Source organism: Aedes albopictus, chromosome 2 (assembly GCF_035046485.1).
Source record: "Aedes albopictus strain Foshan chromosome 2, AalbF5, whole genome shotgun sequence".
In the NCBI taxonomy this organism is placed as follows: Eukaryota; Metazoa; Arthropoda; class Insecta; order Diptera; family Culicidae; genus Aedes; species Aedes albopictus.
In genome coordinates this window covers 387,772,032-387,799,626 of record NC_085137.1, presented here as the reverse complement: position 1 = coordinate 387,799,626, position 27,595 = coordinate 387,772,032, and the positions used below count along the sequence as shown (strand labels likewise).

At 41.6% G+C, this 27,595-nt stretch overlaps 1 protein-coding gene across 1 annotated transcript; it reads right to left on the bottom strand.

The window, feature by feature from the left end:
- Positions 1 to 600: 600 nt before the first annotated feature.
- Positions 601 to 27,595, bottom strand: LOC109399426 (uncharacterized). The gene is made up of 3 exons (XM_019671868.3): positions 27,451 to 27,595; positions 26,990 to 27,252; positions 601 to 930 (listed from the first exon to the last, which is right to left on the bottom strand). The coding sequence occupies exons 2-3, from the start codon at positions 27,244 to 27,246 to the stop codon at positions 681 to 683; spliced, it is 507 nt and encodes a 168-aa protein (XP_019527413.3). The 5' UTR covers positions 27,247 to 27,252; positions 27,451 to 27,595; the 3' UTR covers positions 601 to 680.

Below are 27,595 nucleotides of genomic sequence, written 5' to 3'. Positions count from 1 at the left end.
TGCATGGTACTTTCATGGTATGCCATTGTTCCGAACTTCTAGTCATGGGCATATCTATGCTGCTTTTAAAATTCAGCTGTTGTTTGGGTTTTGAATGACCCGTAGAAAGTGAACTGGGCTATTGAAAGCATTTGCACACCTTTCCATTGAAGGTATCACTCGGAAGGGTCGAAGACGATTGTTCATCCATGAATCGCAAAATCTAGGAATAATTCGTTGTGTTATGTTTTATAAAGGATACAAAACTCAAAACAAAGTTTTTATGTTGTCTGAAATAAAACTAGTATGGTCGATTGATAGGTATTTGGATCGAAGATGATTCCTTCTAGTAAAAGCTTTCATGGAATTATGATATTCCGTTACCTATAATTCTCCATTGTACACTATACGGTGGGCAGGTACCAGAGATCAATCAGTTGGCCAAATTTGTTTATTCAGTTTGCATTCTTTTCAGATTGTACCAACTTCATTAGTATTCAATACATACTTGGTACCAGCCGATTGACTAGAAGAGAGCCTACGCTCAATCTTTCAACATTCCACATACATTCCGTTGCGCATGGCATTTCTCTATAAAAAATAAATTCCCATACGGCACCATTTCGATACCTTTGTACAGCCGTATATTTCTAAACTTCACGATCCAATTCAGAGCAAAACAACCACCACGCTAGGTCCGCCTACTTACCGGAAGTCCAGCCCCGTTCGCGTTCCTGCGTCAGGGTGTAATCGTACCGGTTCGGGTTGAGGGCTCCGTAGATGTGACGGTTCAAAGTATCCGGGAAGAATTCCCAGTTGTTGTCGATCGAGTGCTTCTTGACGATGCCGGCAATGCTGAAGAACAGTCCGGATACCAGACCGGCGACAACGCTGCGCCTCCAGGCACCGTACACTCCACCGGAGGTGACGGCTCCGGCGATGTAGTTCCAGCTGTGGGATGTGGAAGAGAGAGGGTGAAATTGTAATTGTGTAATATATTAGGAGCAGTGCTGAAAAATTCATTTCGTCATATCTAAATTCAATCACCTATAGCTCATTTTAGAAGCTGAACATGAGAATATGGTATATGTAAAATTGTGCGGCTGAACCAGTACTGAAAGAAAGTCACGGAAAATCCGATATTATTCGAATATTTAATGTAAATGTCACGGACTACCTTCGAAAAATGCCAATGATATTCACGGTAATAGTAGTTTTCCGCCAAATTCAGATAAAACAAGGTTTTTTTTTTCAACTTTGATCGAATTTTCTCACTAATTTCATCATTTTAAGGGATAATATGTACATTTTGCAGAATTTTAGATTTTTACCTAAAGTTGCCACATGACTCCAACTTTTGCCTCTCTATGTGTGAAATATAATTTCCAAATCTATTTTGCAAAAAGCTATACATGCTACAGCATCTTCAAAACATACTAAGTTGCGCCTTAAAATAAAAGACCGAATACGATTCCAATGCATGCGTTGGATGGATCATCGCGTATTACAAGTTTTTGATCAAAAACCAACATTTTTTCATAAAGAGTCTTTATAAACATTTTGTCATAACTTTTCGAAATATTGATCAATTTTCATAATTTTTTGAGTGAAAGACTCTTTTCCAAAAAGGCTTCAAACAACCTTGACACCCGAAAGAAATAGTTTGAATTGAACTCAAGAGCTTCAAAAGAAACTCTTGCTGCACTCGAACTTTTGCCCGAGACTTATACGGAGGAAGAAGATAGGATGCCCATCCTAGTTTTCTTATGGCCGATTTCTTTACTCTGGCTTAAGCGCTAAACCAGGTTTAACTATATGGGTAAGCCTGGCTTACCGGTTAAGCCGAGGTGAAGAAATCGGCCCTTAGAGCAAAGAGTAAAAATTGTTTTTGTACAGACTCAATATTGTTTGAATAAACATCTTGATATGAAGACCAAACAACGCTACAATATTCTAGTATGGATCTCACGTATGAATGACACATGACGCTGCACGTTACGGCGAACCCAGCATCCAGAATGTGACCAAAGCCGGAAAGATACGAAGGGCAAGGCATGTAGCTAGAATGCCGGACAACAACCCTGCAAAGCTGGGTTTGCAACTGATCCGGTTGGCACAAGAAGGCGTGGAGCGCAGAGAGCACGATGGGTAGATCAGGTGGAGCGTGACCTGGCGAGCATTGGGCGCGACCGAGGATGGAGAGCAGCAGCCACAAACCGAGTATTGTGGCGTACTATTGTTGATTATGTCTTGTCTTAAATGTGATGTTGAACAAATAAATGTATAATGTATGAATGACACATATAGAGTCTTTACCCAGTCAACATTTTGGTCTGTATAATTTGGGTTATATATCACCATATAGAAACCATTTCAATCGTATAAAGTGCACGAATCTGCTATTTACATACCAAAGTGGAGGCCATATACGCAGTTCTGGCGACAATGTTCGATTTCGTATGATCAGTAATACGATGCCTCAATTCATCGATGAAAATGATCTAGAATGATTTTCTATGATCATTTATACGATGTCTTACACAATCGACCCTATAAAAATATTTACACCAAGTTTCGAACATCGAACCTCGAGAGCCTGAATCTGATACCATACCACTCAGGTTTTCTTGAAACGGTTATGCAGTTTTGCCAATATAAACTTCAATCTCCTGCTGTGATACCTACTTTGTCACCTTTCCATAAAAACTCGTATGAACACTGGGTGGTAATTTCGCATAAGTCGTTAGGATTCCGTTCAACATTTTTTTCGATTTCATGTAGCATATCATGATCTGTCAGTTTATACAACTTGTGTTGAATTCGGTTTGGCACTATTAACGACTATAGTGTTGTTTACATTTTACAACATTCACGTCGTGTGCTCGCTGCCGTCGTCGTCGCGGGAAAAAAGTTCATTGGATTATTTCCGTGATTAATTGATTGTTGCAGTGGAGTGTGGAGTGCATTATAATGTAAAAGTGCTTGTGCCAAATTCAGTGGATTGTTTGACATGGTTACCAGCTACGGGTAAACCACTAGATGTGTTCCGAGATTGCGTCCCGTGCTAGCTAAAAGATGAAACATCCATCGGATACCCACCCACTTTTGTCAGCATCATAATTTGCAATGTGAGAGACTGTAGCTTTAAAGAAATCCCGTGCCAAAACACGGGAAATTTTTTTTCGAAGAAATAGATCCTAATTAAACGACTGACCAAATACAACGGATTACATATTTGTGCAGAATTGCGGGTCGATGGTTCGCTCGCACCCGCACCGCGATTTACAGTCAACAACGAAATGGTCATTCCTGCAGTGTTCTTAAATAGGGTGGGGCGGGGCAAGATGGGTCAGTGCCATTTTCGGGCGCATTACTCATGTTTTGATTATGTTAATAATTTTGTTAGATGACCAGCATGAATATACAAAAGTTTGGGGCATTGATTGAAACATTATTCACTCTCATTGGAAATACAAAATAAAATGTTTTTTTGCCATTTTTCTTATGCGATACATTCCATATATTCTCCATATAAACGGCCGCGGGGCAAGATGGGTCACCTTCAATTTTGAACGTATTTTTGGAGCATTCAAAAGTTATTTATTTTTTATTACAAGACTATCTCATAAATGACTTCAATCAAGCGGAATAAACGCTCAAAATTATAACATACACACTTATTTCTGAATTGCCTGTTCGGTACTTTTTTGACGAGATTATAACAGCAGTACGATCTCGGTAGTTTCGGCAATTGATTTTACTGAGGTTCAGTAAAACAACTGTCAAAATCGTATGGAAAAGGTAAACAATGCATTTTTGCTGAACGAGTTCGGTGCTCAGCAGTTTTAATCTCGTCAAAAAATTACCGAACTCGGTAATCGAAATTAAGTGTGTAAAACTATGATAATTTTTTAGTAAAAACATCGATTTTCAAGTCGCCTCAGGACCACTCAAATCGTAAAGTTTTTTTATATTCCAAATAAATTTATAAAATGTTTACTAGTAGCTCTTGTTTACTCAGTATGGATACGGAGCATATTTGAATGCGGAACAAATCTTATATTTTGGCGTTTTTCGTTGAGAAAATGTTAATTACTTAAAAGGTGACCCATCTTGCCCCGCACTTTTTTCACGACACAAAATCGATCACTTTTTAAAACTGCTTGTTTAACATCATATTTTGTATTTAATGAACTTTTTATCGACTTTTAGCATAGCTAACTAGTGTATTGAAGAGTAGCGGACGAATGCAAACCAATCCGATTTGTATTTACGAAGTTATGGTGATCCATCCTTATGCGACCCATCTTGCCCCGCCCCACCCTACTGACATCGTGCGAAGACGGTGAGTTGCAAACGGAGTACTGTTGGAGTAATTTGGAATTTCAATGAACACAATAAACAGTAAGTACCTACTGGCATTGCGGCGAAAATAATTATTTCCTACGAGACAGTTTGGTGATGATGGGTGAGAAGATCTGCGTTTGGTTGACTAAGTCACAGTGATTTCGTTCGATATTCAATATGATCTGTCAGTTCAAGCCCCTTCAAGCGATTTCGGATCGCGTTGATTAATGCTTGGTTTGATATCAGTTCTGACAGTCGCAAATTAATCGTAATATGGATTTATATACAAGTAGTTCTGTCGTTGTTGCAGCAAAATTTAACATTTTTTATAATTCTGATTTTTGATGTAAGGAAATGCGATTTTACATGAACATAATGATGATTAACCTGGGCTTGTTAGGGGAATATCTGTAAATAAAAGAAAATCGGGTTAAGTACGGTTCCTTTGAATTCCACTAAGAATTTGCATCCTTTGACAGATACGTATTTCGACCTCAACTGTAAGGTCGTCTTCAGTGTCTTGTACTTGACTCGTACTTGAGTACTTGAGTCGAGTCAAGTACAAGACACTGAAGATGACCTTACAGTTGAGGTCGAAATACGTATCTGTCAAAGGATGCAAATTCTTAGTGGAATTCAAAGGAACCGTACTTAACCCGATTTTCTTCTATTTATGAACATAATTATACGACATGTGGTTTACTGGGTATTATGTAAGGATCTTTGAAATGATAGCTGAATCTTTTAATAAAACCAAGCATACTTTGTGGTTTATGAATAACTGAGTTGTGATGATCAACAAAAGAAAGCTTAGGGCCGATATCTTCACCCGGGCTTAAATTTTAAACCAGGCTTAGCAACATTTTAAGCCGGGCTTAACTATTTTTCAATTTCTTCACCTCGGCTTATCCACTGAATCCGGTTTAATAAAGCTACGGTTTACGTTAAGTGTGGCTTATTTTAAGCGGTTGAGGTGGCTTAGCAGCGCTAAGCAAGGCTTAAGCCGCAAATTGCAGAGTTTGGGTTTCTTCACCTGCTTCATAAATAAATTTTTGAAACAGCAGAAAATATTTTTAATGAAACATGTACACCTAGGAACGATAAAATTGTAAAACGTTTGGTTATGGATGGAGACAATGATAAAGAAAATGATAACCTATAGCCGGCGGGTCGTCAATATAAAATATTCACATCGATTTTTGGGACAATCAAATTTTTACATAAGATTGAAAGCCGTCAAAAAGGCATCGTGTTGATAGTTTTGGAAACTTGTCATATTGATTTGGAAGTCGAAAGTACATTTGCATTGAAGTTTCTACATATTTCAACCCGGTCCTTCCATAATTTCAGGTCACAATAAACATATTTTCGTGGTGTACTTCTAAACATGACCCAGGTAACCAATAAGCAGTTAAAAAGGCATTAATTCGGCACTATATGCGCCTTTACAGCAGGTCATTAAATGCTAATTTGCTCTATATGCGCCATAAGTGCTTCTTAAATGCAGGTTTTGGCCCAATATACGGCTGATTAAATGCTTAAATTTCCTACCCCCCAGATTGTCAAAAATCAAAACAAAATATTTCCCCTGCCCATTTTACGGCTTCCTTTTCTCTTCTATTTTTATCTTCACTCTGCTGTGCAACTTTTGAGGCTTGGGGGCACGTTTCGAAATGCTGTTGTTGTTTTTTGCTGATTTCGACGAATTGGGATTTGGTCCCTCGATCCTCGGGTTGATGATGGTGCTGAACCGCGCAACGATGTACGCTATAGATGATTAGATAATGTGCGTTGGTTTTTTGATCAATTTAAAGCTTGAATATTACACCGGCAGTTGCTTCGTCAGATATGCTATGTGCCCGGCATGTGCTGATAATTAAATCGAGTATTGGAAAGTAGCCAAAACAATTTATTTGCCAACGCATGTTTTCTTAGTTGCTAATCTATAAATGACAGGACGAGCGAATGATAATGGCAAGTACAGCCGGGGCACGTAAATTAAAAAGTGGAAATGTGATGTGGGTTTAGCATCACTCATCCCACTCAGAAGTTTTATGGCACTAATATAGCAGTTATGCTGCTTGTTGACCAAAACATACAATGCATCTGAAATGCTACATAACTGCTGTCAGATTTTAAGTAGCATTTCAATTGCTAATATAGGGCAGTTTAGCAGTCGAACTGTTATCATACGGCAGTAAGCAGGTCAAAAGCGGATATAAAACAGAAACACGGCTTATTCGAATGCTTTTTGGTTACCTGGGGACTTATTTTGAATACCTAATAGGGTGACGTTGGATATTATTGGCAGGTTTGTTCTCTTCGTCGTGGGGGATTTTAGATGGCCAAAATGCCTGAAACATTGCCATATCATTCAGCTTACTTTGGAAGGATTTGAGGCCAACTTTGAGTTCAATAGGTTTCTAAAAACCTCCCGTGACGAAGAGAACAATAGTGCCGAAAATACGACACAAGTGGATTTTAAATATCTTTTTGCAATTTCTCATCGTAATAGGCTGTTTTACCTCACGCAAATCTGACAGGAAATGGCCTACTTTCCCACACCAAATTAACAGTGCTGTAATGGTTTATTACAGCACTGATTTGCGTTGCGTAATGAACCATTACAGCATTATTTTCAGTTTTGGTCAACTTTTTGATGCTTTCTGGACGCAGTTTTGTAAAATTGTGACAACTGCACAGTTTAACCGTCTTCAACCAGAGGTTGTACAGACTGAACAAGCACTAACATATGACAACGGACAACACACATAACACCTAGAGTGACTGGAAGGGAGAGTGGCGTCATGTTCCCATTTTGACAGGTCTCCTGCTCGTTTGGAACAGGAATTTGTATGGATTTGACAGATGACCGCTGTTCCAATTTTGACATTGACGCCACTCTAAGTTAAAGCCACTCTAATAACACCCAGTGGCCCAGTGGAGAATTTTCCGTTTGACGAAAAGTTTTCCCCAACTGGAGCGGGAATCGAACCCACACTCCGAGGCTTACGAAACGTCTAGATGGCTGACGCCTCTAGCCGCACGGCCACGAAGCCCACTATTATGATCAGATTTTCTTAAGCATTGGCTATGAACATCAGTGTGCAGTTTGATGAAACAGTTTTGTTGAAAACTATCCTTAAGAGTAATTTATTAAATTGCAAAAAAACGTTGTACGCAACTCGGTGCAGAACTCGATTTTTCCAGCACTCGTCGTAATTATGTACGACTCGTGCTGTAAAAATCGTCAGTCTGCCTTGTTGCGTAAACTACTATTTTGCAACTCAGCACTATGAAATTTGATTTATACTTGTCGTATCACAACGGACTAGTTTATCGTACTATACCAAACAGTTGCAATATGATTCATAATGCAACTGATTTCGGTTGTATTATGAATCATAATGCAATTGTTTGATCTACAACCAGAGTTGTCACGGCAAGAGTTTGCCAAATTGTCACGGTTCTGGTACAGCTTGCTTGATCAAAATTTAGTGTCTAGCATGATAGAACACATGACTGTTCCCATCAAACAACCGCGAAGCACGATGGTACTGATAGAAATGATCATATTCTAGTGATTTGTTTTTCATTGCAAAAATGTTTTGCAACTCGTTGCAAAACTCGATTTCTAAAGCGCACATTTAATCCCATTTTTTTCATGAAGAAAATAATTAGGACACGATCGGTGAAGTACTAGATTTGTTGTAATGAGCTGAATTTTTGTATGGTGAGAAGGTGAATTCTCCGTTTCTGCAAGGAAATCGTGCAAAAAGCGTGGGTATTATGGTTCCTTGCCTAATTTGATGTTGTTTGAGCAAAACTTTAGAAAACTGTGTTGTTGTTTTGGCTATTTCTTGTCCCTTGAACAGTACAGTTTTCCAAAGTTTTGCTCAAACAGCATCAAATTAGGCAAGGAATCATAATACCCACGCTTTTTGCACGATTTCCTTGCAAAAACGGAGAATTCACCTTCTCACCATTCAACAATTCAGTAACAAATTTTGAAAACGACGTATAATCAATGATTATACGTCGTTTTCAAAATTTGTTACTGAATTGAGCTCATTACTACAAATCTAGTACTTCATCGATCGTGTCCTATTCCTTTTTCAAAGATATTGAATCTAGACAGGTCGTAATTACATTTTTGTAATTACGTTTCGAAAGTGCTTAATTTTCAATCGGTGGAAAGGCAGCGAATTGACCTACTTTTCCAAACTTTAACAAGTGTGCCGAAAAGTACTACTTTCTGGCACTGTTGTTTGATTGTACAATATGCTCCTAGTTTGGCTTAATTTCTCATAGTTAACAAAGTTAATATGCCGGAAATCTATAAATTTTATGTCCACGCACGTCCTTTCGGTCACTTCCTGTATTATTTCTTCCAAAAACTTCTCCTCTTAGAAGAAAAAGTGCCAGACTGAACTGGACGGGAGCTTGAAAATTTGTAACAGCCATCTCGGTCTGTCCTGTCTGTAGGCCTAGTGAAACCCCTACTTGATCGGATAATAGGCTAAGACCGCTAATACACGTGGAAGCCCGCTTGCATGTTTTCTCAGAATGTGCAGTTAAGGTTGTAATTGATGGGTGCTTTTCGTAATTACAAAAAACTTTGTATGCAACACGCTGCAAAACTCGATTTTTCCAGCACTCGTTGTATTTATCCAACTCGGCAAGCCTGGTTGGATAAATGTAAAACTCGTGCTGAAAAAATCATCATTTTTGCAACTTATGGCATAAATAACTATTTCAGCACTGCAAAAAACGTTTCGTTTCATATTTTAGTACAAGGCAGCGTGCATCGTATTAACGCATTTTTATATTAGAATCCTAATTTTTTGCATGGGCCGTAACGCATGATCATATTTATCTTTTCTTTAGACATTGTGAACGGCACCTAAACATTTTTAAAATAAAGTACTAAAAACACCATCGAATAGAATAAAAATAGAATAAACTGTTTCTATTGAGGGATTTCAGTTTCTAGTTGAACTTGAACATTGCTGTGGCTTTCATTGAATGTACACAGCTCAAAATTTTAAACATGTTCGAAAAATGGTCTGAACTCTGGAGCATCTCACGGCAAACACATTTTCAAAAACTCACTATCGAAATGCAACTTTATTCGAAGGCGATTATGGATATCAAAGCATAAAATCAGCATTGCAACGCCTTTTCTGCAATGTAGCACTCCAACTTTGTACAATGAGAGGCAAGTTCGAAATGTTGTAGAACGATCATATGTAGTAGGTACTAAATCGTAGATCTTCAATACTAGCGTTGGGAAAAACATCAACAGCCTAGGTAGATCATTATTGTTAATTTCTTTCTGTATCCGAAAAAAATACCGAGCGATTCCGCTTTTCCTGCTAAAATTTCAGCGGATGTTTTGTTGTTGTTACTCCATACTGCATATAACGGGCATTTCAAAATATCGGCGGCTTAAAATTATGTTTCCATTGGAAAGTCACTGGAATGATATGGAAAATTTCGTTAAGCTTAGCTTGGCGTAAGCCGTCGCCTTTATTTGCTAAACCAGTGTGAAGAAATGCAAATATTTAAATCTGGCTTAAGAATTTGGCTTAACTTTAAGTGTGGTTTAAGATGAACCAGGCTTACCGGGTAGGTGAAGAAATCGGCCCTTAGAGTCCAGTAATACTCCTAAATCTCTTACTTAGCTTTGTCTTACAACTTTTTCATTGCCCAGCAAGCAGTTGAAATTGGATGGCTTGCACTTGCAGCTGTGTTCATAAAAATAGCAGTGAAAGCCGTTTTCCATACAAAATGACCAACTTTGGCATGCTGTAACTTTGTTCTCCTATGAGCGATTGAGCTGAAAATTCGACAGCGAACTACAAATATGGTGAATATTGTAATAGCAAAATCTGAGAATTTTCGAAGCACGTTGAAAAAAGTTAAACAGTATGTGAAAATGATCAAAATAATAGCAGTGTTTGTTTTGATATTTTTTACCCAGTAAACATTTTTAAAATTTTTAAATTTAAACATTATTGTGTAACTCAGGCGGAAACTGTTTCAATAGCGTACGAAAATATTTCTTGCTTCTTCAAGGTAAAGCTACATTTCAATTTATTTACGCTGCTATTATTTTGAACGATTTCACATAGTGTTTAACTTTTTTCTACGTGCTTTGAAAATTCTCAGATTTTGCTATTACAATATTCACCATATTTGTAGTTCGCTGTCAAATTTTCAGCTCAATCGCTCATAGGAGAACAAAGTTACAGCATGCCAAAGTTGGTCATTTTGTATGGAAAACGGCTTTCACTGCTATTTTTATGAACACAGCTGTACCGTAAAATGGGGTAACTTTGACAGTTTTTTAGCGAATTTTCTCAATATTTTTACATGTAACAGTATTTCCCCGAGTTTTATATTTTTAAAACAAGTACTGGGGTATCAGTTATCAATTGCAATTAAAAGATTCGATAATCTGAAATATTTGGGATAACTTTTAGTTTTTCATATAACCGAAAATCAGATTTTCATTTTGGGGTAACTTTGATAATGCCCTAAAACACATCAAATCTCAAAAAATAATCACAGATTGAAATATTAAGCGTATGAACATGATGAGAGAAGACTTGTGGAATATATTAGATAGAATTTTTATATCAAAACATTGATATTTTACTAAATTCTACATATAAAAATGAGTTTGTGGAGTATTGAGTGCAAAACACAATAAATTTAGCTATCAAAAATCATTATCTTTGTAATTATAAATGCTTAATGGTACATCAACATATGATAACATGCTATGCATGGTTAGTTTTCTTATTTTGAGCAGTTTTTTAATGTTTTATTAACAAATTTTGAACACCACATATTTATCTACATGAAATTACAAGGGCATTGCATACTTTTAGGCGTTTGTCAATGTATGGAGATTTATGTCACAATTTACAAAATTGCTTCCATTTCATAAAAACACACTTCGTTAAGAGATTCAAGGCCAGATTTGGAATCTACTATGATGAATCTATCGAGAATAAGAGTCCATTCATTGAAAAAATAGTTTTAACGAAGTCGTATAGCTGTTTGTTTGAAGGGGTTGATAAATGACCAAAATATCAACAATTTTTATTTTTTGTCCAAAAAGTTGTATATAAACTAGATTTTAATGAAAATTCGTCTAAGATGAACTTTCATATGTATAGAATTGATTTACGTTTACCTTTTTCTTAACTGGTTGAAGGAATCATAGTTATAAGATAAATTACACAATGCTTGCCGTACTATCAAAGTTACCCGCATTATCAAAGATACCCCGTTTTACGGTACTTGTAAAGGATATTATGTATTATGTGTTGCGCGAAAATTTTTGAGCGCAAGTGCACGTGTACCTCCGCCAGTACGATAAATCGTGTTGGTGTTTTCGGCGCAGTATTCTTTGGCCCATTCGCGCACTTATTGTAAAAGACACCTGAACGATTAAACGTCCGAGCGGAGGTCTATTAGCGATTTTGCACCATTTTCGCTCTCTATTTTCTTGCAACGAATAATAACACTTTTTAACATTTAGACACCAATTATGAAATACATCAACCTTGCGTTGGAATTCTATTAAATCTGCCTTGTTCAATATTTCCATATATTATTTCATATCTGTTACGATGTGACAGTAAGTCGAGATGATTAAGGACAAACGTCTTGAAATCCCGCTTCAAAAGTGCATCAGAACTTCAAATGCACAAATCTCAAGAAGCAAGCTTCAAACAACAGTGAATTATATTATTCTGTTCTTGCTACTTGTAATAAGCCTAAAATAAGAAGATCAGGTGCGCTGGTTTTGTTTACGAAGAGATTTGTGCGCTCGAAATCGTGAGTAGGTTCCAAATTCGGCCATTGTGGCGGCCATTTTGGGATTCTAACAAGTCTGTCCTTAACGTAACAAACAAATATACTTTTATTAACTATTAACTAGATTACAATAAACGGATTAAAATATGCGACCGGCGTGTATCGATGCTATACTGACAAAATGACATGTACCACAAATAATCGGGCTGAATGACGTCTCTCGGGCTCGCTGTCGGGTGACAGCCGAGAGCGAAGGCGAATAGGGTGGTACCCCAGGAGCGCTTCATCCGGGTCGATTGCTCTAACTGGTACCCGAGGTCGACGTGGTTGGTTCGTTGACTCGAACAGCTCTCACAGGAACTCTCGTTGCATGTCGTCGAATCCTTCCGGTTCAGCAGGTGGCGGTTCTACACTGGATGCATGGGAGTCTTCAGGTTGATTGAGACCCCAAGCACATAACATAAGTGAAACTCTGGCTCAAAAAGATGATGCCTTTCCGATTTCGTACGCTGGTACAGGGCATCGAAATATCAAATACCTCATAGATCTAGACTGACAGCTCGTGGCGGTCAAAAATAGGGCATGAAATGTGATGAAACTTTGTGAACTCAAGTCAAAAATACGTTTTCTAGCCTTAACCCTTTCCTTCTCACGACTATATCTATGCCAAAAAAGCGTTTCCGAAAAAAGTGGTAGAACAAAAGTTATAGCAAATTGGCTAAATTTTTCGAAATCAATTAAAAAAATTTTGGTTGTAAATCAATAGGTTTTTGATTGTTTATCAAGGTTCAACTATTGAAACAAGTAGTTAGTAGTTGGGTTAACCTTGTGAGGTTATAACCATATTCTTGAAATGATTGCACCATATTCATCTAATTCCGTTTGTCCGGAGTTCGTCGAAAATCGATGGTGCTCTAGAGCAACCATGGGAAGTAGAGGGTTAAATATAAAGGGAGATCGATATGTGAAACGTAGATGTGTTATTTCAAAGATTTCAATGAATTTATGACAAAATGAATAAGTGGATTTCCAGAAGCTTGTTTTGCACATGTCTCAGATGCAAATCTTCGTTCCTGTCTTCTTTGCAAAAACTGGAATGCTGGTTGGATAAGATATTTTTTGTTTATCAAAATAAACGACAGTTCGATGCCTCCTTCGCTCTGACTATGGAGTTCCACTTATGTTATTTGCCCCAAGTGCCCAGCAATAGACCACCTCACGGCGAAATGCTATCTCTTTTGCTCCTTCAGAGAGTTTGAAAACAACAGGACCAGTACCTGTCAAATTTGACAGGTGTTGGTCCTGTTGTTTTCTAATTTCCCGTAGGAGAGAAAGAGAGCGATTTCTTGATGACGTCACCGTGCAATGGGCAATATGTCCAATGGAATGGGCGGTTCAACTTGGTTCGGTACTCCGTTGACGTCATTCTTCATTACACCAACAAAGCTAGCCATGAAAATGTTTGACAATTCTCAGGTCATTTTGACAGACCACACATATGCACGAAAAAGACGGATCATATATTCTACTTTATCGATCTTGTTGCCGTCCTTTTCATGCTCGTATTACAACTGTCAAAATGACCTGAGAATTGTCAGTCATTTTGAGGTTAGGTTCGTTGGTGTAATAAAGAATTATAGCGTTTCCGCAGTTCAAGCCTAACTTTACTAAACACCGTATGTAACAAATGTAAACAAAAAAGAGATTTTTACATGAGGAGCTGAATTTCGTTGAGAATCACTTGTATCACTCAACTTTGGGGATGATTTGTCATAAAATACCCGGATTTTTCACGTTTCCGAAATGTGGAATGTATGAGTTGTTATGGGAACAGCGAACTTCCCCTTCCATTTTCTCTGTTCTTGGATTTTGTTAGATACGGTGTTTGGTAAAACTAGACTTGAGTTGGTTACTGTGAGAGCGGATCAGACGTTACCGCTCCGGAAGCCACACGTTGTACATCACTCTTCCGACACGTTCCACGATTTCTCCAGCGACCCATCTCCAGTTGTTGCCTTGGTGCACTTGGGCGTACACCTTGCACTTCGAAGTTCTTCTCTTTGCCACCATGCTTTTCGGTGAACTGACGATCTTGCTTGCTGTTGGTAGCCTTGGTGAACTTATTGGGTGGACGAAGAAGTTCCAGAGACGTGCGCAGCGGACGACCCATCAGGATTTCAGCGGGCGATTCCCCACAGGGTGCACTTCTGCAAGGAGTAGATCGGTAGCAGATAAGGAAGATGTCGAGTGCTTCATGCAGGTCTTCCCCTCCCGCTTGGATTTTCTCGACGGTCCTTTTAAACGTATTGAGTCCGTGATCGGTAAGGCAACAAGTGCGTTCTGGTTATGCTCCAAAACTATTGGCAGGAAGTGGGGCTTGAAACCAAAAATGATAATGTGGATTTATACTGCCATAATCCGCCCAAAAGTGACGTATGCTTCGTTTGTCTGGTGGCCAAAAACAAAAGAGGCTACCACGCAATCAAAGCTTGCGAAAATTCAACGTCTTGCGTCCATTGCTGTTACAGGAGCGATGCGAAGCACACCATCAAAAGCTTTAGATGCGATTCTCAATCTGCTACCTTTGCACGAGTACGTGCAATTAGAAGTAGAGAAGGAATTGCTGAGATTTGAACGAGTTGAAAAGTTTATGCCAAGTGATCTTGTAGGTCACCTGAGCATTTCACAATACTTCCAAAATAGGCCAGTAATGAAAATGATTAAAGACTGGATGAAACCTGTGGAGAACCATGATGTTCCTTACAAGTTGCACGAAACAACTCGTGCAGATTGGGAAGTCGGAGGTGCCACTGTTCGTCAAGGGTCAATCAAATTCTATACAGATGGCTCAAAAGTTGGAATAAAAACGGGAGCAGGAATCTACGGCCCTGGAATACAAATTTCAGTGGCGATGGGACACTATCCTACGGTGTTTCAAGCAGAGATTCTTGCTATTTTGAAATGCGCAAATATCTGCCTTGAGAGAAAATACAGATATGCAAATATTTGTATTTTCTCAGATAGTCAAGCTGCACTAAAAGCGCTTACAAATGTACTTCAAAGCTTGTCTGGGCATGCATTCTTTCACTGCGCAGGCTGTGCCAAGGGAATTCAGTAAACTTATACTGGGTTCCAGGTCACTGTGGCATTGAAGGGAATGAAATGGCAGACGAGCTTGCTAAAAGTGGTTCCAATTTACAGTTTGCTGGCCCAGAACCATTCTGTGGTATATCAAACTGTACAATTAAAATGGACCTGAAACGCTGGGCTGAGCAGAGGGTGATATCCAATTGGATGGACGTCAAAAATTGCAATCAGTCAAAACGATTTATAACACCAAATACTTATAAAACCAAAAAACTCTTAGAGCTCAACAAGAGAGCTCTAAGGAGTGTATCGTAAAGTAGTTGAAAATGTTTAAAATAGCCTAAAAAATAGTTTAATACAACTTTTAAGTAATTTTATTTTTAAAGATACTGTATAAATCCTTGAAAAAAGAAATGGCGTTTATGATTTTCTAAAAATGTTCTTTTAACTGGGATTTTAACCTAGATTACTGAACGCATGTTTTTAAATTTTTGCATACCTTCTAAAAAATTTAAATTGCGAAAAAAGTTCGATAATGTTCGAAAATTGTTAACTTTTTTGTGCAAATATAATAAGCTCCAGAATCCTCATGATATAGGCAAATTATTTTTTTTTTTCAAGAAAAATCTCCACTGCATTTAAGCGCAATTCTTAAAAATGAAAAAAAAAATCATTTTTGAAGATCCCATTTTTTCTATGCTCTTCCAAATCATGTTTACGCAAATAAAAAATACATTTAATGAAAAATTCGTTTTTTTAAATAGGGTATGTTTTTTAAATTTATGGACGAGTAAGTTAGAGTAAAAAATAGAATTTTATAACCTTTTAAGATATTAAAAGCAGAACTTCAAAGTTGGACCAAAAAAATAGACGTTTTTTGGAGTGGACCATTTTGTAGATATAGGAGATTTTTCTGTCGAAAATATGAATTTTGAAAGTCGGTGTTGAATGATATGTTATGTGTACATAACTGTTAACAAGCATCAATATTTTCCAGATTTTTTATCATACAATTTTTACTCGCTACAGATTTTTGAAGTGTTGAACAATCTTAACAGAATTGCATTTTGTGCAGATTTTTATTTTGTGAGGTGTATTCATTTAACCATATTTTCAATAATACTAAACATTTTCAAAATTTTTCCTAGGTATTCTAAACTTAACTATATTGTGAAGATTTCATAGAAGAACCGAAATGAAAAGACCAACCCAGCTTCGAGATAGAGCATTCTGAACATTTTCAACTACTTTCCGATACACTCCTTATGTACATACACTGGCCTAGTAACTGGACACTGCCCGAGCAGGTATCACTTGAAAAATATTGGCCATATTCAGAGTGATATCTGTCGTTTCTGTAATACGGAACGTGAAACCTCGGAACATCTGCTTTGCAGTTGTGGTGCTATATACACGCGCAGGCAAAGATTTCTAAATAGTGGTTGCTTGCAACCCAGTGAGATCTGGTCTGCAAAACCTGGGAAGGTCTTGGAGTTTATCAATTCCATCGCACCTGACTGGGAGACGACGCGTCGGGGCAGTAGCTGATTACTTGACACATGGTAATTAGCTGGCTAGATGCGAATATCAAAACGAGACATGCCACAAAAGTTCAGCCTATTGGACGCAGTGGCTTAATTTCCCCAACAGGGGAGGAAAAAAAAAACGTATTGACGAAACGTTCCGCCTGACCGTTGTTTTGGGGGTGAAACGATGCTGTCTTGAGGTGTATAATCCCATTTGCTTCACAGAACTCTTCGAAGACGTCGCTGATTAACTGCGGCCCGTTGTCGGTCACCAGAACTCCCGACATTCCGAATGTCCCAAAGATTTTTCGAAGACTGGAAATTTTCGCAGCGGTGGTATTGCGTTAGGTCGGAATGATTTCCGGCCACTTTGAAAACGAGTCCACCACGGGTCGTTGATGGGTCCAGCGAAATCTGCCTGCACTCTTTGCCAAGGTTCTTCGGGCATTGGCCACGACTCGAGCTTCGTTTTGGTGTCAGGTTTTGCGACCGAGGTACATTCCTGGCAAGAGCGTACTAAAGCGGTGATTTGGTCATCGATGTTGGGCTAATAAACGAAATTTCTAGCTAATGACCTCATGCGATCGATACCAGGATGTCCTCTATGCAGTAGCTCAAGGACTTTCTTCGGTACCACAATGCGGTCACTGTGCATCAGGCCTTTCTGAGCGGCGTACAGCGAATCATGACGCGCGAAGAAATGCTGTGTTCCGGAGAGAGATTTTGCATCGCTTGGTCAACCTTTCTGCACGTACTCCATGACTTTCTGCAATGTCGATCCTGGCTGGTCTCGGCGGCTATCGTTTTGTACGAGATCGGGAGATCCTCGATGGATTGACAGACACCGTTGCAGATAACTGTTTCGAACTCAGATCTCAATCGATGCAATAATGAAATCCTCATCTGGCTTAACGTGTGAATTGATTAGGCGAGAGAGGATGTCTGCGTGCCCGAAGTGGTCTGTGGAGACGTACTCGATCCGGAAGTCATACAGGGGCATGGTGAGGGCCCACCTCTGAAGGCGATTGGCGGTGTATGGTGGGTGAGATACCACGCTTGGAACCGAAAATCGCTAAGAGCGGTTTGTGATCTGTTTGGAGAACAAACTGCCTTCCGTAGATCATCCTGTGGAACTTTGTGAATGCATACACCAGACCTAGAGCTTCCTTTTCTATCTGACTGTAACGAGATTCGGCGGGCGTCACGCTTCGGGATGCGCCTCTTGTCCGTCGGGAAATCGGTATGCAATGCGGGCGCCGATGCCCACATTCGACTCATCTGCGGATACGACTATAGGGTCTTGTACCATTTGGGCAGGTGTACCTATTCTGGGCACTTGCCGTTTGAACTGATCCTGATTCCTCATTTTGAAAACGTAGGCCATTCCCTTGTTTTCCTTAAAAGCTCCTTCTATTTTGCCGCCAATGGCACTTTTCCCCGATGTTCGGAGCAGAAACAGGTCCTGGGGAATATTCCCATAGACAGCAGCCATTCGGAGGTACATACTGCAATGGTCCTGCATGGAGTCCATGAAGGACGGGCATCTAGCGCCAGTGTACTCACCGTTCATCATATTCGTAGGTCCTCCACCTCCTCCGGGGCCCACTGAGGGGCGGAAAGTTGGCCGTCAGCGCCATGCCGGCGGAAGGCCCGAAAGCTCGTTATAAGGAGTCTCCAGTAGTGTTGACTACGCCCTTGGCGTAGAGGCGCACCTTCTCATCCGACGTCATAGCACGCACACACACCAGCGCACGCAAGTATCGTACAAACCGTTTACTCAAAACGTCAAACCACCGCTATCCACTGTGAACAAGAACTCTTTAGAAACAAGTGCATTGTATAATTGATTCCACGTTTCTAGTTCGCAGTGGCGAATTTAGATGCATAATTATAGTGCTTTTAATAACCATTCCGTTAAAATAATATCAAGAAGTGAATTTACAAGTAGGTAATTAGTATACAGTGAGTTTTCTAGTGAACTAAAACATGAAATTATTGCTCCCCTAGTTGCATACAGTTCTCGAACCAGTGTCACTTTGTAACCTCCAAAATCGCTCAAGCTTGTATGAGCACAAATGTGTGGTAAGAAAACCATTCAATATTGTATTTCCCAATGTTTTAAGTGAACGACAATCTTAGGAAATTCGACCAAACGAGGACCGAACCGAGTGACTAGACCGAAAGCGTACAGAAATACTAGGGAGACTAAACGTAAGTGTTTTTCTTTTCCATTATGTAACCATAGTTCGTAAGACAAAATGCCCGCGAAGAGGCCACACATTGAAATTTGTACCTCCTTTGTTCCATGCAGGAATTTATTAATCCACCCAGGATTCCAATATACCACCCTAGACATCCAAACCAATTTTGTTTTATTGTCGGTGGTGAATCGGTGATTACTAAATCGGAAAAATCCCTCTCTGTTGGACATCTTCCAACATCTTAATAAATTCGTTTATTAACGAACAAGTCGGTTCATTGTCATGTCGAGTCGAGGTCGGTCAAACAAAGGCAGTAATGCCGGCGGTAGTGAAAGTGGAGATGGTGAGGTGTGATATGTGTATCAAATGGTTTCACTTTGCCTACGTCGGTGTCACTCAAGCCATAGAGAACGAGCCTTGGAACTGTGCAGAGTGTACAAAATCGGTGCAAATTGCTGAAGCGGTAGTGAACCCAAGTGATGGTGGTGTAAAAAAGAAACCGAATGTTGGAATCGATGGTGACAAATTGCAGCTTCCATTTCATCAGGAATCAAGTGATTTGCAGACACCCAAGACGTCGAACGCCAACAAAACAGGAACGCAAGAGGAGCAAAAGACAGCTACAAAGAAGACGGCGCCAAAAGGGCTACGGAAGGACAGCAACAAGCCGCATCCAAAAGGAAGCCACCAAGTGGCCGCGAAGGAACCCGACCAGAAGCTGATGAAAGGTACCGGAAGGGCAAAATCTGTGGTTTCCCAAGTGTCCAGTCGTGCATCAAGTAGGTCCTCCCAATCGCTTGCGAAACTGAAGCTGCAGAAGCTGGAAGAAGAACGGATTTTGAATGCCAAGAAGCTGGAACAAGAACGAGTTTACCTGGAGGACAAGTATAAACTGCTGGAAGAGATGGCTAGTGAAAACGGATCCGACGTAAACAGTGTTTCGGAGGCTATAGGCGAATGGTGTCCCCGAGCGCAATCAAGCCACCGTTCGCAAATGGAAGATCAACAACCAGCTTCAAACGAGTTTCCTCACTTTGGTGCAAATCCCCCCGTCAACAGCAAATGCAGATCGTTCATCGAAGAGCAAGCTAGTGTTCACCGTGAAACTCCACAGTTCAATAGCCGTTTACCAGAACGCGACGAAGATTGCTGCTCGCTAACTAGGAAACAGATAGCAGCCAGACAAGCCGTGTCCAAGGATCTGCCCCAGTTTTCCGGCAACCCCGAGGACTGGCCCCTATTTATTGCAACATTCAACAGTACTACGACAATGTGCGGCTACACGAACGATGAGAACATCTTTCGGCTGCAGAAAAGCCTGAAGGGGCGAGCCTTCGAAGCTGTGAAGAGTCGCCTGGTGCACCCTTCTAACGTCCCGGGTGTATTGAAGACGTTAAAAATGATGTTCGGGCAACCAGAGGCTATTGTACACACGCTCATCGAGAAAATCAACTCCCTGCCGGCCATAAGAGAAGACAGGCTAGAGACACTAGTGGACTTCGCCGTACATGTGGAGAATTTCTGTGCAACCGTGGACGCCTGCGGCCTGGATGAATACCTGTATAACACTACCCTCCTACATCAGCTTGTCAGCAAACTACCTCCAACAATCAAGCTGAACTGGGCACAATACAGGCTCTCTATTCCAGGAATCAACCTAGCAGCTTTCAGTTCCTGGTTGTATTCCCTTGCCGAAGCAGCAAGCACAGTGACTATTCCGAACATCGCCAATACAAGACCAGCTCGGAGTGAAAGTCGAGGCACGAAGAAGGGAAATGCCTTCGTAAACGCCCATTCCGAAAATGCTTCTGAAGAACCCCGTACATCTCACAGTTCAAATGGAAAGAATCCTAGTGCTAGCGGTGAATGCATTGTTTGTAAGGGAACTTGCAAAGCAGTCGACAAGTGTAAGCGCTTTCTGGAGTTTTCTCGAGATTCACGTTGGGCTACAGTACGAGAGTTCGCACTTTGTCGACGTTGTCTCTGCCGCCACAATGGACTGTGTCAAGCCAAACCCTGCGGAAAGAACGGATGCCAGTTCAAACACCACGCGCTGCTGCACAACGACCAAAAACAGCAATCCACTGCGGAAACGCCGTCCTCTTCGACAGCAGTGTCTTCAGCAGCAGGCGGTAAGGATTTTCCAAACGCTACGACGAGCTCAACAGCGCACAGTTGTCACACGCACCAGACAAAATCAAGCGACATATTGTTTCGCTATCTTCCAGTAGTACTGCACGGCAAGCATAGATCGATCCGTACATTCGCTTTCCTGGACGATGGTTCGGATCTTACGTTGCTTGACGAAGAATTAGCCGACGAGCTAGGGCTGGATGGAGAAACACGATCGCTTTGTCTACACTGGACTGGTGGCACGCAGCGGCAAGAAGTGAAGTCCAAGGTCGTCGAAGTGGAAATATCCGGTGTACATAGTGGAGCCAAACGATTTGCGATCAACGGTGCACGAACAGTGAACGAGCTTTTGCTTCCGTTCCAAACATTAGACATCGAGGAGCTGTCGTCGTTACACCCGCACCTGCAAGGACTTCCAGTCAGCTCATATCAAGGCGTTCGACCACGGATCCTGATCGGACTTAAGAACCAACATCTTAGCCTAGCCCTCAAGTGCCGGGAAGGTAAACCGAACGATCCTGTCGCCATCAAAACCCAACTCGGCTGGACAATCTGTGGAGGAGGAACATCGGAATCTGCAACCAGCCCAGTTCACTCAATCTACCACATTGCCGCCGGTGAGGACCATTGTCAGACGGACGAGAATCTTCACCAAGTTATCAAAGACTATTTCGCGCTAGATAGCTTGGGGATTATGAAGCCAACCAAAGCGCTGCTATCCGTCGATGATCAAAAGGCACAAGCTCTCCTTCAATCACAAACCAAGTTTACTGGAGAACGCTACGAAACCGGCTTACTCTGGCGTTCCGAAGCGGTACGTCTGCCGGATAGTCAAGCGATGGCACAACGACGTTTCCAGTGCCTGGAGAAACTTATGAACAAGGACGAAACGCTTGCCGAAACATTGAGGGAAAAAATGGCGGATCATCTGAACAAAGGTTACATACGAAAGCTATCCGATGACGAACTGAGCCAAAACCATCAGCGCGTTTGGTATCTTCCAGTGTTCCCAGTGACAAACCCAAATAAACCGGGAAAGGTGAGAATCGTTTGGGACGCAGCAGCCAAGGCTTTCGGAGTATCACTAAACTCTGTTCTGCTAAAGGGTCCTGACAATCTTTCCTCATTGTTCACTGTGTTGATCCGTTTCCGTGAGCATCTCATCGCCTTAACAGGAGATATCCGCGAGATGTTTCACCAAGTCCTTATTCGCAAGGAAGATCAACAGTGCCAGCGCTTCTACTGGAGAGACGATGACGGGAAACTTTCGGTATACGTCATGTGCGTCATGACCTTTGGCGCTTGCTGTTCACCAAGTAGCGCCCAGTATGCCATGAACCTGAACGCTACGCGCTTCGCTCAAAAGTATCCCGATGCAACGGAGGTTATCGAAAAGCAGCACTACGTTGACGATATGCTAGTGAGCGTTAACACTGAGGAGGAAGCAATCAAACTTGCAGAAGATGTAAGGTTCGTGCACTCGCAAGGTGGGTTCGAAATCCGAAACAGGACCAGCAATTCGCAACGGGTATTGGAAGCTCTACGTGGCAGCAACACCGAGGAAAAGAACCTGAACTTGTCATCCGAAATGCTGACTGAAAAAGTGCTTGGCATGTGGTGGTGTACAGCGTCAGATGTCTTCACCTACAAGATCGGCTGGGATCGCTACGATCGTGAGCTCTGGGAAGGTCATCGTCACCCTACGAAACGAGAGGTTCTACGTATTCTCATGACAATATTTGATCCTCTTGGGCTCATCGCACCGTTCCTTATGTTCCTCAAGATCCTGCTTCAAGAAATCTGGCGTAGCGGCATCCAGTGGGACGACATCATTGACGAGAACGCCTTCGCCAAGTGGCGCAGTTGGCTGCAGGTTCTACCACAAGTTGAACTAGTTCAAGTACCACGATGTTTCCGGCCTCAACTTGCTCCGGCATATGACGAAGTTCAACTGCACACGTTCGTTGATGCGAGCGAAAACGGCATGGCTGCCGCGTGCTTCCTGAGATTCACACGGAATAAAGACGTATGGTGTCGTTTAGTTGCAGCCAAAACAAGAGTTGCTCCCTTGCGATACCACTCGATCCCAAGACTTGAACTCATGGCAGCAGTCATTGGTACAAGGCTCTCTACAACAGTTCTCGGTTCCTTGTCCTTCAACGTAAGCAAGCGCGTCTACCATTCGGATTCCAGAGACGTGATTTGCTGGCTGAATTCGGATCACCGCCGTTACACGCCATTCGTTGCCTGCCGAGTCAGTGAAATCCTAGAAGCAACAGAACAGAAGCAGTGGCGCTGGGTCCCGACGAAGCTGAACGTGGCAGACGACGCCACGAAGTGGGAGAAGTTCCCGGATATGACGCCAGAATCCAGATGGTTCATCGGGCCAGATTTCTTGCAGCTATCTGAAGAATTATGGCCAAGCCAACCGAACAAAGTTATCAAGACAGAAACTGAACTTCGGGCCTGCCTGTTAGCCCACTTTACATCGCCTGATCCAGCTATCAACGTCTCTAGCTGGAAGCGGATGCTTAAAGTAGCGGCACTTGTACATCGTTTCCCTGCAAACTGCCGTTTGAAGAAGCAGGGGATGCCAGCCCTCTTCGGAGCCCCATCTACCGATGAAATCCAATCCGCTGAACGCTACGTCATCCGACAAGCACAACGTGAAGCGTATCCGGAAGAAACAGCTATTCTCCTTCAACAGACGAAAACCGTTCCCAAGACCAGTCCACTGTTCAAACTCACCCCTTGGTTGGACAGCAATGGATTGATGAGGATGCGGGGAAGAATTGGTGCCTGCGCCCAGGCTCTAGAAGACGCCAAGAATCCGATCATTCTTCCACGTGACCACCACACTACCCGACTTATAATCGCACACTACCACAACAAATACAACCACCAGAACCACGAGACCGCTTTGAATGAAATCCGACAGAGGTATTGTATACCTCGATTACGAGCGACTTATTCGAGGGTACGACACAACTGCCAACAATGCAAGAACCACCGTGCTGTACCACAGCCTCCAATGATGGCCGATCTACCTCCAGAACGACTTGATGCCTTCGCTCGACCATTCACACATATCGGCATAGATTATTTTGGACCGATGGAAGTCGTCGTTGGCCGTCGAGCAGAGAAGCGATGGGGAATGCTGATCACTTGTTTGACCACTCGTGCAGTCCACATCGAAGTCGTAAACACGTTGAGTACCGATTCCTGCATCATGGGTCTTCGTAACTTCGTAGCGCGTCGAGGTTCACCTAGGACGATCTACAGTGACCGCGGGACTTGCTTCATCGGTGCGAGCCGTGCACTGGGCGATGCGGAAATGGAAATCAATCACGATGAGGTGATGAAGGAGTTTGGCGGAGCTGAGATGACCTGGAAATTCATTCCCCCAGTATCGCCACACATGGGTGGTAGCTGGGAACGCCTGATAGGCATTGTCAAGCGAAACTTGACAGCAATTCGACCCTCGCACAAGCCTAACGACGAAGTGCTACGGAACCTTCTAGCCGAGATCGAAAACACTATCAACTCTCGACCCCTAACACATGTACCACTCGACGATGAATCTGCACCCGCTCTCACACCTAATCACTTTCTCTTGGGGTCGTCCGATGGAACAAAGCCACTGTGTCCACTCGACGACACTGGGACTACACTACGACGAACCTGGAGAATGTCTCAACAACTTGCCAACCAATTTTGGAAGCGTTGGCTATCCGATTACTTGCCCGAGATTACTCGACGAACAAAATGGTACACTAACACGAAACCGATCGAGATTGGCGACGTGGTGGTGATTGTTGATCCGAAGCTACCCAGGAACTGTTGGCCTAAAGGGAAGGTCATTGGAACCAGTGTCAACCAGAAGGATAACCAGATCAGAGCGGCCACCGTACAAACAGCGACTGGAGTGTTCGAGCGTCCCGTAGCTAAGCTAGCCGTATTGGATGTACGGCGCGACAAAGAGTAAGCCGGACCGAGGACCGGCGTACCCGGGGGGAGTGTTGACTACGCCCTTGGCGTAGAGGCGCACCTTCTCATCCGACGTCATAGCACACACACACACCAGCGCACGCAAGTATCGTACAAACCGTTTACTCAAAACGTCAAACCACCGCTATCCACTGTGAACAAGAACTCTTTAGAAACAAGTGCATTGTATAATTGATTCCACGTTTCTAGTTCGCAGTGGCGAATTTAGATGCATAATTATAGTGCTTTTAATAACCATTCCGTTAAAATAATATCAAGAAGTGAATTTACAAGTAGGTAATTAGTATACAGTGAGTTTTCTAGTGAACTAAAACATGAAATTATTGCTCCCCTAGTTGCATACAGTTCTCGAACCAGTGTCACTTTGTAACCTCCAAAATCGCTCAAGCTTGTATGAGCACAAATGTGTGGTAAGAAAACCATTCAATATTGTATTTCCCAATGTTTTAAGTGAACGACAATCTTAGGAAATTCGACCAAACGAGGACCGAACCGAGTGACTAGACCGAAAGCGTACAGAAATACTAGGGAGACTAAACGTAAGTGTTTTTCTTTTCCATTATGTAACCATAGTTCGTAAGACAAAATGCCCGCGAAGAGGCCACACATTGAAATTTGTACCTCCTTTGTTCCATGCAGGAATTTATTAATCCACCCAGGATTCCAATATACCACCCTAGACATCCAAACCAATTTTGTTTTATTGTCGGTGGTGAATCGGTGATTACTAAATCGGAAAAATCCCTCTCTGTTGGACATCTTCCAACAAGTAGAAATTCCGGGAGCAGAACGGGATCACAAGAAACAGATACCTATTTCACTCACGGAAGGATCTGACGACGAAAAGGTTTCTCACACTCGATTGGTGAGTTAGATATCCAAAAACGGATACACACCTACACTATTGATCAATCTAAATTCCTGTGTGGTAGTGGTTTGTGTCAGATTTCCCATGTTAATCTATCTGTAAGAACTTTGTAAACATCTTTTGTTCTCACGTATATGGATAGGCTTGCCGTAGGTTTAGTGAGACTTTTTTTTGGACAACTCAATTAAAGTGCCCTTTTCTTTATAAAGAAACCTTTCAAGACTGCGATTGGTCAAAGGTACCTTGTCTTCACGTTTCACGGTTATTCCTCCTTACAAATTTTCACTTTATGGGAAGGGTTACTGCGCGAGTATTAGGTAAATTGGCGATCGTTCTTTTTTTACACTCGAAGAGCAATAGATATTTGTTGTCGGCACTACTAACATCCCTTTTTTACCCACAGAGGACAATGTCGGCTACCAGATCGAGAGTGATATTGGCGAGTTAAGGAAGTACCCGAGGATGGAGAAACGCAGCAGCGAAATGAAATGTGTGGAGCAGAATTGTGGAGTCAGTATCTTAAAGACATTGAAATAAATGAATCTGGATGAATCCACCAAAGATCTCGTTAGGAATTTACAGAATATATGTAAAAACATAACGGAATAAGTAAGTAGAGGCTTTCTTTGTTGCTCTATATGTGCCTTTGAAAAGTTGAGCAACGTGCTAGCAAATTTACATAGGCAATATCTAGCAAAAATCTTATCAAACACTTCGGTTTTATGTAGACATCTATGAAGAATTCCTGCAGGGGAGCTTGCTAAAGACTTACGAGACCACGAATCGAATGATTCAAAATTTATCAAATATTCAAAGAAATATGCCCTGATAAGGAATATACAGTACTTACAAGGCCCTAAATAGAATTATGCGAAGGTTCTTAGATGTAGAATGCATCAAGCATCCCATCGTTATATATGTATATGATACAGGCCATCGTGAAACATGCAGCCAAAACACCAAATATTCTAATATACATTACAAAATTTCCTAAACATCAAGCTACTTACGTGTCGTCCTTTCCACGCAGCTTGGTGGCCGCATAGGTTCCAACGGTAAACGCCGATGCCATCCCCATGAAGGGCCCGGTAAAGTAAACATAGCGAGCCAGCGACGGCACCACTCCCTTCGGTTTGGAAATCATCAGCACTTCGATCGAGGACCAACCGAGACCGACGGCCAGGGCGTACTTGTTGGTCGCTACCATCTTCTCGAACAGGTTGGTGCCCTCGGGGCTATCGTAGTAGTTTGCCTTTATCAGACTCATTTTTGCCTAAAATTAGAGGAGTGCAAGAGAAGCCGATGTTAGGAAAAATAAACACACCAAATTGAAATGTGAAACGCGTTCAATCCACGGAGATTTTTCGCTACTTTGACGTATTATTGGAGAGAATAGTTGTTCCCACATTTATAACAATCTAAAATTAGAAAATTTCATGGAAAAACATCGGAAAATTTGAGAAAAACTCACCTGAAGTTGTGGAAAAAGGCAATTTTACGTAACTCGAAACTGGATGTTGTTGCCGATAGAAGATTTTGACAGTTTGTGCTGATTGAGCTGCTGATTTTGACATTTTTCGGTGGCTGCGTGCTTAAACGTCTGATGTGGAGTACCC

What these genes read in the sequence shown, in the direction of transcription:
- LOC109399426 (XM_019671868.3), bottom strand. Translation starts at nt 27,246, where the DNA reads ATGAGTCTGATAAAGGCAAACTACTACGATAGCCCCGAGGGCACCAAC. An exon ending in CTGCGTGGAAAGGACGACAC is followed by an intron (nt 931 to 26,989) that starts GTAAGTAGCTTG and finishes CACATCCCACAG; the next exon opens with CTGGAACTACATCGCCGGAG.